Here is a 9597-nt window from a genome sequence, read left to right on the forward strand (position 1 = left end):
TTGGCGGGCTTGTCCATCTGCCAAGAAATGGGGAGGGCATGGAACAGCAGTTGGCATAATGGCTATGTCGCCGGACTCCTATGTAGTCAACCGTGGTTCGAGTCCCGGACCCGGTGGCTTAAACTCATGCCACATGCGTGTGCATGCATGCATGCCCAAGATCCTGAGGGGAGAATGGAGGAGAAGGAATTGCACCATGATCATCCCCCCTGGGGGGTGATTTCTCGCTCTCTCTCTCTCTCTGTCTCTCTGTGTCTTTCTGGTGAGTGCACGCACCCTATAGCGAAAACCTCTCCAAAAACCATGGGCACCTAGAGGGAGAGGATCTGCTCCATGGAAACTGGCCCCACCCGGCTCTCCCCACGGGGGCTGAGGTGGCAGGTTTGGGGCGCTGTGGTTCAGAACCACTGTGGTCCTCTGCTGCCAAAGATCACTGAGTCAGTTTCCCGCCAAGCGGGCAGGACAGAGGCACAGAGCCCGGCCTGGCAGGTGGGTCTGCCCAGGTGAAGCCATCTCTTGGCAGTTAATCTGAGAGGAAGGCCACCTGCCCGACCCCTGCTCACGCCCTGCGAGCCTGCCAGGTGGAGAGCTAGTTCTCCCTCAGACCAGCTGCGTTGGAATGCACCCCGGAATTTCCAGGAGGAGATGCGCTGAGCTTTAGATCATGCTCACCTGAGTTCTATAAACTCCGTCTCTCAGACACGGCTCTGGCAACATCCCCAGGCCTTGAACTGAGATGAACAATTCTGTGCGCTATGAACCAAAACTCTGAAGTTTCCAGGGGGTCTCAGGCTGAACTCAGCACTACTCAGCCCTGAATGACTCAGAAGCAGAAACTGATTTCCCAAATGGAATGTGTTAGGATGGTAGTGTTTAGCAAAAAACTGTACTTCCCAGATTGCCTTGCAACTACAGGTGACACATCATAACATTCTGGGCAATGAAGTATGAGTGGAAATGATGTGTGCGATTTCTGAGCCCTGTCCTCAAAAGGAGGGAACTTGCCCTCTACTTTATCTCCTCTTCTTCTCCCTGGTTGGGATGTAGTTGTGATGGCAGGAACTCGAGCAGCCATCTTGAACCATGTAAAAGAGGATAACCTGTTAGCAATGGGATAACAACCAACTGAAAGGAGCCTGGCTAGCTAATACCTGACACTGTGAGGTTGCCCTGTCAACCCCAAACTGCTATATGAAAGAGAAACAGATTTCTGTTTCATTTAAGCCAATGGTATTTTGGTCTTTGTCAGAGCAGAAGGACCTATGTTCTAACTATGACAAAAAGAATTATAAAAGACAGGAAGGTCTTTGGAAATATACTTGCTTTTCCTACTAGACATTTTTTTTTTCCTTTTTCTGTGTTTATTTTTTTAATCTGGAGGAGGCACTCCTCAGATTCCCTTCCCTTGAAGGGAAGTCCCCTTCTGATTAAGGGCACTGTTGAAAAATCAAGATGGGATTTGTGAGATTCCCAAGGCATGAGAACAATGAACCCCCATCTCACAACAGGTGAGGCGAAAGCTGCGGATCAGAGTTCCCCTTCACCACCGATAAGCACAACATTTTGATTAAACCACTGACAACTCTGCTGTAGGGCAGAGAAATTTGGAAACATCAGGAAATCAAACTGTGAAGTCTTTGAAGGAATGTGATTTATGTGAAAATGTGATGAAGCTAATGTGTTTGGCTCCAGCCTTGGGTGGCACGCCTGATTCTGGAACCAAAGCTGATGCCTTCTTGGCTCTCCGCACACCCCCGCCTTCCCCAAACGCGCTTAGCTGGTGCCCTGTGTGCTCCCAGCCTGATCGGCATCTGAGGCTTTATCGGAGCCGTATTTCCAGGGCTGTTTCCCGGGCTGTGCCTCTGCACCAGAACCGCGCACACGCATGCATGCCCTGAGTAATTGCTGCTCTGCTCCCCAAGACACCAGCGAGCCCAGAGTTATTAGATTTATGGGGAGTTTGTTGTCGTTTTACATAATTTTCTTGATTCACTGTAGGTTTTCAAAGAGACATTCGTGGGTCCTTCCAGTGAAGTGTTGGAGGACAACTCGGGTCTGGTTTCCAACTCCAGGGGCTCATGCAACCCAACCCCCCCAACCTAGAGACAGGTAGCATCCTGTCGGATGGACTGGCAGCTCTTGCATGGGGAAGGTGCGAGAAAAAAAGGGTCATTGTTATGTAAGGGGAAGGGCTGGCTGTGTGTGTGGAGAGGTGTTTAGGAAGGCCCAGGCTAGAGGCCTCCTGAAAGGCATCTCTTCCCTTGGGAGCATCCCTGGGGCTAATCTCTGGGACTTTTGCCAGAACCCAGCTGGGGCCGGGGCTGCCCCCTGGGGCCGGAGGATGGAGCCTTTCACCAGCAAAAGGGGCCTGATTTGCCAGTAGAATCTGATATGAGAAACTCCTAGCAAACTCAGAGAAAAGTATGGCAGGCCCAGAGAAGCCAGGAAGAAAACTCTTCCTCCTAATCGAAGACACTTTTTGGACATTTGCCTCCTCTCTCAAATGGTGAACACGGAGGAGGCGGGTAAGAGCTGCAAAAGCACCTGGATCTGCCCACTCCTTCAAGGCAAGAGTCCTTATTCTGGAAGGATTGATTAGGCCCAGGGACAAGGCCTCAGATCTCCCCGTGGATAGCACCCTCCCATAGTCAGTCTCTTCAGGACTAATCCAAAACACTTTCCAGAAAATGGAAGGAAATAGCAGCCTCAGCCCCTTGGACACGTATGCAGAGGCCCAGGAACTGAGCAGGGCCCTGCTGAGCTGGCTGGAAGGTACTGCTGATGAAGAGGGTGCTGGGACTGTTCTCTCACTGCACAGAAGGGGAGCCGGGGTACAGAGGGGGATGGGTGACCGGCCTCAGCCCAAATGGAGCAGCAGCTTCAGAACTGGGACAAGTGCCCCAGGTCCTGATGCCCCATCCCTGGTACTTTCTCGTCCCAGCCAGGGCGTTTGCTCAGGCCCAGCCTACATGCTGCTGAAGGGAGAGCGTGCAGGCCTGGGAGGTGGGCTGGGCAGCTCGCTACCCGGTGCAAGTCCTGCACATTCAGACACTACGTGGGTGCCAAATCAGAAGGGGGAGCGGGTAGGCCTGACGGTGGGAGCCCTGCCACCACTGCCTTGGCACCAGAGCCCATGGCCCTCTGGCCTGGTCAGGGAAAGCTGCCACTAAGCAGCCTGGTCTCCCAGGGCCTGGGTGCGGGCAGTGTCTGTCCATGGCTCAGGCCCCTGTGGGGAGTGGGCTGAAGTGGGTCCGCTCGCAGTTCCTCAGGTAGTTACAGAGGGCCCTCTGCGTGCTCAGCCCCGTAGAGGAACCTGTCACTGCTGGGAAGTAGCCAGAACGCGTTCTCACATGTCTATGTCCTGCGGAAATTTGAAGAGGCTGATGTGGCCCCTTCTGGGTAAATGTGGGAGGCTGATCTCAGACTGACGTCTCCCTTGTTGGATTTCAAGGAGCTCTGGGTGCTGGGGTGTGGGGAGCCCCAGCTGAGTGGTCAGGAAGGGGCTCTGAAGAGCTGATACTTAGACCGAGAGCTGAGGATGAGGTGTGGCGAGCGGACAAAGATGGGGAGAGCGTGGGCAGAGGGCAGAGCGACGGTTCTGGTGGTGGAATGATGACAGGTGGGGTGGGGTGCAGTCCCAGCAGGGCAGAGGCCAGAGGCGTGGGCAGCGCATGGAGCCCTGGATGGCTAAAACAAGCGGGGAGCTGGTCAGAGCTATAAAGAGGTTCCAATGGCTGTAGCTGGGCTGGATGGCCTCAGGGCTGCTGGGTTCTAGGTTCCAGGCCAGAGTGCCAAGGCCGAGCTGGCTGGCGCCCCCCAACAAGGCACTTGGCACATGTGGAAGCTCTGTCTTGGGGTTGAGCCCGTGGGCGTCGCCTCTCAGGGAGACTTCCTTTCTATACAGAAATCTTTGTCTTTCCTGACTCATTTTCCATCTTGAAGCTGGCGGAAGGGGCCCTGGAATCTGAGCGCTGAGGGGACTCTTAGGATTACTGGTCACTGCAGTCGGTACTGACCTTGGGTCTTGGGTTGGACCCTGCAGAGAGGATATTTTAGTGGCCCCTTGTATATGGTGGCCCACAGCTGTCTCTTCCCTCCAGCCCCCAGCCCTGCCCCAAGGACAGGAATGGTTTTGAGTGTCCCACCGACCCGCTCTGGAGTCCTGGTGAGGGCAGGTCTTTGTCTTGAGCTGTAACGATCAATACTCCAGCAGCCTGTGGGGCTTGCATCCAGCACCGGACGGACCTCTCCTCATCTCAGGTCTGGCAGATCCATGTTCGCTCTGCCCAAGGCCAGCTGCACAGCGGGCAGGAGAGGCCTCTGAGAGCCCCCAGGTTCTGCTGGGAACTGAGGCCCGTGGAAAAGAGCTACCAGCTGAGCCTCAGCTCCCTGGACTCACTTGCTGTTTTGCATTCAGTGATTTGCACCTGACAGATGCTTCAGAAAGCATCACTTTGCTGACAAAATGAAATCCAGCTCAATTACCATCAACCGTTTGCCACCCAGTCTGGGAGCCGAGGCAGGCCCGTGTCTAGGAGGCGGCGGCGGAGCCCAGAACGAGCACAGATGGGCCGAGGGCAGCAGGCAGCCCGGCCGACCAGCTCCCCCCTTCCCCTCTCCTGCCTGGCCCTGGAGTCGGCCCGGGGACCCTGTCTCGGTTCTGCACCTTGCCGATGTAGTATTCCGTCTCCAAATCTCTCTCCTCGTCTCTCTTACGGGTGTGACACACTCTGCCCTCCCCATCACAGAGGGGCTTCTGAGGGTCTGGGGAACGTAGGGACAGGGTCAAGCTAAGCCAGTACAAGTTACATTCACAGCGGCACTATCATCTGAGCAAAATGCGGCCCTGTGGCCAGGTCCCCGGACCTCAGGGGACTATCCGGGCCCCCTCGGATGATGCCGCCCTGGGTGCCGTGGTGGGCACCAGGCGGCGGAGGCTACTCACACATGGGCTTCAGCTGCCCGATGAGCTCCTCTTTCGTCCATTTCGCCCACTCCTTCTTGTCGGTGTTGATGGAGCAGAGGATGGGGCCGCAGGGTTTGCCGCAGTCCTCGATGGCCGGCACGTTCAGGTAGTGCACCAGGACGATGTCGGGGTTCTGGGGGGAGAGCACAGATGGGCAGCATGAGGGCAGCACTGAGCTCGTCCGAGGCCAGGGATGCTCCTAGCTCCACAGTAGGCGCAGGCAGGGGCCGAGTCCCCACAGCCCAGGCTTTGTAACCTCAGTACAGCTGACATTTGGAACCCACTGGTTGTGTGGAGGGGCCATCCGTACACTGTGGGAGGCTTAGCAGTTTCCCCGTCTCCACCCACTGGGTGCCCGTAGACCTCTCTCTGCTCCAGGGTGACAACCAGGAAAGTCCTCAGACATTGCCCAAAGCTCCCTGGGGGCAAAGCCTCCGCCCAGCCGAGAGCCACTGGCCCTTACGTCAGCTGGTACGGGTGTCACTGAGGCTCTGTACCCAGCATCCAGCCGTGCCTCAGTCCTCCCGTCTCGTGCCTTACCGCTTCCTCATCACAACCGGCTGGAGGTCCTGACGCGGCATCATCGCCCCTTTCCACTCGAGAGGCCAGAGAGTCCTCAGAGTTTAAGGACCCCTGCTTCCAAGGACTGGGGTCCCTCTGCCCTTCACCCTTCTTCCCCACACACAAACAGCCCCACAGCACTTTCATCTAAGCGAGATCCAGGAGGCAGCTGCCACCAGAATCTCTGGACACTCTCCTTAGAGGCCCTTTGGAGCCTTAGAGTAGAATGAAGTCCCGGTCTGGAGACCTCGAAGGTACAATTTGTCCCCAAATGGTTCCATTTTAAGGGGTCAGTCTCTTCCCATCAGATTCAATTCAAAACGCCCTCCGTTCCTTTGTGCCCACCGCTGGCTCTGACAGTGACGAGCGAAGGGGCTCTGCGGGCAGCGGCTTTGCTGCAGCAAACCCAGAGCCTTCCAAGGCCTTCCGGGGATTACCCCACATCAGGCACGACACGTTTGTTTAAAAAAAATCGTGTTGATACATAAATAAATGCTATAAAGGATAATCATGTCACTTACAGATCCATCTGGATCAAACCCCCCAGCCCCCCCCCCAAATCCTTCTAGCTCCACCAGAAGGGATTTCTTGTTTCCCTTGTATTGTTCTAAGGAAATACAATCTATCACGACACGGCAGGTAAGTATGAAACAAGCCACGTGGAAGGCCCCATCCTGTGCGTCTCTTCAGATCTAGCGCCGCTTCTCTTCCCGACTGACATTTAGCACCAGCCCCGGGATGGGCAGGACCCCAGGCGCAGAGGAAGCGCAGTCCACAGCTGCTGTGTTGGATGTGGTCAGAGCAAGAGTAATAGACGCCTATAGGAATCAATCAGTCCATTAATAAATAAAGACTCGCGACTACACCAGGGCCCACGTAAGAAAGTAGGCTGGCATCATTTGAAAAGATTTTCAATAAGGGTTGAAACAGTTTTTTTCTTGCCAACGCTCAGTTAACCAGGAAATTAAATCACCAGGAACAGGAGCCTCTTGTTAATGGCAGCTTTTCTGGATTGCGGTAATCATGCTCCTTAATAATAATGATAATCCCTGACATCGGGCGCAGCACTTTCTTCTTCCCAAAGCGCTCTCCAGCCATTATCTCATCTGGTGCTCACGCTAGCCAGGGAGGCGGGCAGGGCAGGGCAGGGCGCCCTCCGTCTAAATAGAGACCGAAGCTTAGCAAAGCTGTGACTTGTCCAAACGCATGTGCCTGGACAGGGACAGAGCCTGAGCTGGCAGCCAGGGTGCGGCTCTCAATTCACACCCTGACAAGACACCTGGTGGCCTCTTTTTGCTTGGTTAAAGTGCTTTCCCACCTCCCATTTCACTACGCCCAAGAGGTAGGTGGGTTGGGGAGGTCTGCTGCGCCCACCACAAGGATACCCCAAGCCCCGGTCCCACGTCCCTTCTACAGACCAGCACACTGGCCTCCCCGGGGCTGCGTCTGGCTGAAGGCTGTGCCTCAGTCTGGACCTGGCCAGGAGGCAGTGCCAGCTGCTGAGCAAGGCAGTAAGGATCAAAGAGCTGCAGGGGACAGCAGGCTACCCAGGGCCTCCTCTGATCCCAGCCCCTGGGGCAGGAACCTGGCCCCGCGGGAGGGAGCTGGGCTGTCACCCCCAGGGAGATGAAGGGCACACTTCCCTGCCCCCAAGCCCTGCTGAGCAGGCTGTCAGAGGCCAAGGTGGTGGGTGGGCAGGCAGGTGCTTGTGAAGCAAAGGCCCTCATTTACCACAAACCCAAACCCCAAACCTGGAGCTCCTGCACCGGAGCACCCAGAAGGCTCCTATTTTAGGAAGCTGTGCCATCTGCCTGCAGGGCTCACCCTCCGTCTGCATAACCATCTTCCATCTGTTCTTTAAGGACAGTCACCAGGAGCCCTTCCTCTTCCAGGAAGCCTTCCCTGATGCCTTATCCTCTCTACCTCTATCATAGCAGGGAGGCAACTGGCTTTGTGTCTAAAAAGTCTGTTCATCTACTTTATCTCCTCAACCTAGGGACAACTCCCCGGCGACAGTATGGTGTCAGGCAGTAATCGGAGCTCGTTTGGGGTTTGTAGAACTGAATTAGGCAGAATTATAACCTCCCGTCCTTACCCTTTCCAGATTGACGGTCTCCTAACATCTGGTTTTAGTTTTCTGGGTCTGTGTAGGGCAGCGATGTTTTACTGAACACGTCCCAAGGAGGCTGAGATGTAAGGTTGGCTTTTAATCTTGTTTGGGTCTGGGGCCTCTTTGAGAATCTGGTAGGGCTGTGAATGTGCTCCCCTAGCTCAGAAAAATACCCCCGAGGTGCGAAACACTCCACCTCAGAGGTTCACCACAGATCCAGTGGGTTCTCGAGCTACTGCCCCCTTCAGGACACACGCTAAACAAGGAGGTGCTTGCAGAGGCCTCCACTTGGCCCTCTCTCCTTTGGGCTGACACGGGTAGCCGAGCCCCAGCCCCTGCAGGGTGGAGGAGACCGGGTTTGGGATTAGGACATGCAGAAGCAGGCGGCTTCGAGGTTTACGACTCTAACAGATTCCATCCCAGGGCCTGGAGTTCCTGCTGCTGGAACTCCTGTGCTGAATGTTAAGTAACGACTTCCTGGCTCGGGGCTGGTTTTAAGACACAGAGTGATGGAGGTATTTTTGGAAATTTGGGGCACACATCGCTTCTTGGCAACGTTGTGATTTTATTCATTAGTTGTACATTTTATTGGGTGTTTTTGGCAGAAAAATATATTAGCCTTAGAGTCCTAATGTATCAGTTTCATGGAGTGCTCATAACAATGTCAGATTCCTCACTGCCCCGGCTCTGCTGGCTGTGAGCTGGGCTCTGTGTCCCGCCGGTAGGGCGGGCTGGGAAAAGGAGTCCGCGCCCGGAAGGCGTGGCCGGGCAGACAGCAGGGCGCTTTCTGATCCCAGACAGCCCAGTACCCTGGCTGCCTTGCCTTGCCTGGGCTGTGCTGGCATTCTCCAGGGTTCACCACCCAGGTCAGGCCTTGTGGGCTGGGAGAAGAATGGAATAGGTTGTTGAGAGGCTCCTCCCTGGGCTTTGGAACTTCCGGGAGATACAAGTCTGTCCCCACAATGACCTTACAAGGTGAACCCCTGAATGCCCTGGAGGCCTGGTCCATGTTAAAGGGCTGGGGAGAGAGCCCCATGGGGTGGATAACCAGAAGTCTCAGAGAAACTCCAGAAGCTTCCGAAGGGAGACATGGACCAGGGATTTCCATCTCTCTCAGTGCCTCAAGTGCCTCCTCTAGGGGAAAACAGCGCCCCCTGCCTTTCCCACCAGGGGTGCTGTGAGGGGTCCCTCAGGGCCTTTGAAATGCACCAAGTGCCATGTGAACTGAGGAGGCCCTGCTGCTGTCACCACCAGCTGCCACGTTGAAACCAAACTGAACCAAACCAGAACAAAGCCCTGATATTTTTCCTGCAAGGCTGAGCAGAGCTAAGCCTCGAGCAGGCAGATCATCCACTTAAAACTCACTTTACCTTCTGGCAGCCCCGGTCTGCCCTGGTTCTCTTACTGCATTCAGATGCCCTCTCCCCACCACCTCTCCGGTGACCTCATCGGGCATCCTGGCCTTAAGCCTGGCAGATTCCGAGGACTCCTAGCTTCCTCTCTGCTCTGTGCTGGCTCGCCCGACTGCCCGTTACAGCTCCCCTTGGAGGCCTCAAAATTATTCCTGGCTTCTCATGGCTGAGCACGACTCCTGAAGTACACACGCGGAGGACCTGGCCCGCCCCAGCCTTCTCCCGGTGAGAATTGGCACTGCCTCCCACACCAATGCAGGTCTGGACCCTGGGAGTCATTTTTCTCCTGGTCTCCCTCTCTTCCACAGCCTGCTCATCCCTTGACATTGCCAAGTCCGGGCAGTCTCCTTCCCCAGTCAGCCTGGCTCACCCATTCAGCCCATGAGCCTGTGCCCAGTCCAAGCCTCTGTCCTCTTGGGTGGACGTCAGACGAAGCCCCTTGCCCTGGGCCTCCCCAGTTCCTCTCCCTCCTCCCCATTCTTCAACACTAGCAGGTGTGACCTGGTGATTCCAGCTGTGGCTCCCTGGCTCTGAGAATGAAACTCACA

The 9597-nt window shown here is 55.5% G+C and overlaps 1 protein-coding gene across 1 annotated transcript in view; it reads right to left on the minus strand.

Annotated features, from left to right (window-relative positions):
• CAMTA1 (calmodulin binding transcription activator 1) overlaps positions 1-9597 on the minus strand; it is a 1029661-nt gene that overhangs the window by 134667 nt on the left and 885397 nt on the right. Inside the window, exon 8 of the mRNA XM_027770647.1 lies at positions 4946-5099. Coding sequence (XP_027626448.1) covers positions 4946-5099 — 154 coding nt within the window. The remainder of the gene's footprint in view (positions 1-4945; positions 5100-9597) is intronic.

This window comes from Tupaia chinensis, unplaced genomic scaffold (genome assembly GCF_000334495.1).
Source record: "Tupaia chinensis unplaced genomic scaffold, TupChi_1.0 Scaffold000146_1, whole genome shotgun sequence".
Lineage (NCBI taxonomy): Eukaryota > Metazoa > Chordata > Mammalia > Scandentia > Tupaiidae > Tupaia > Tupaia belangeri.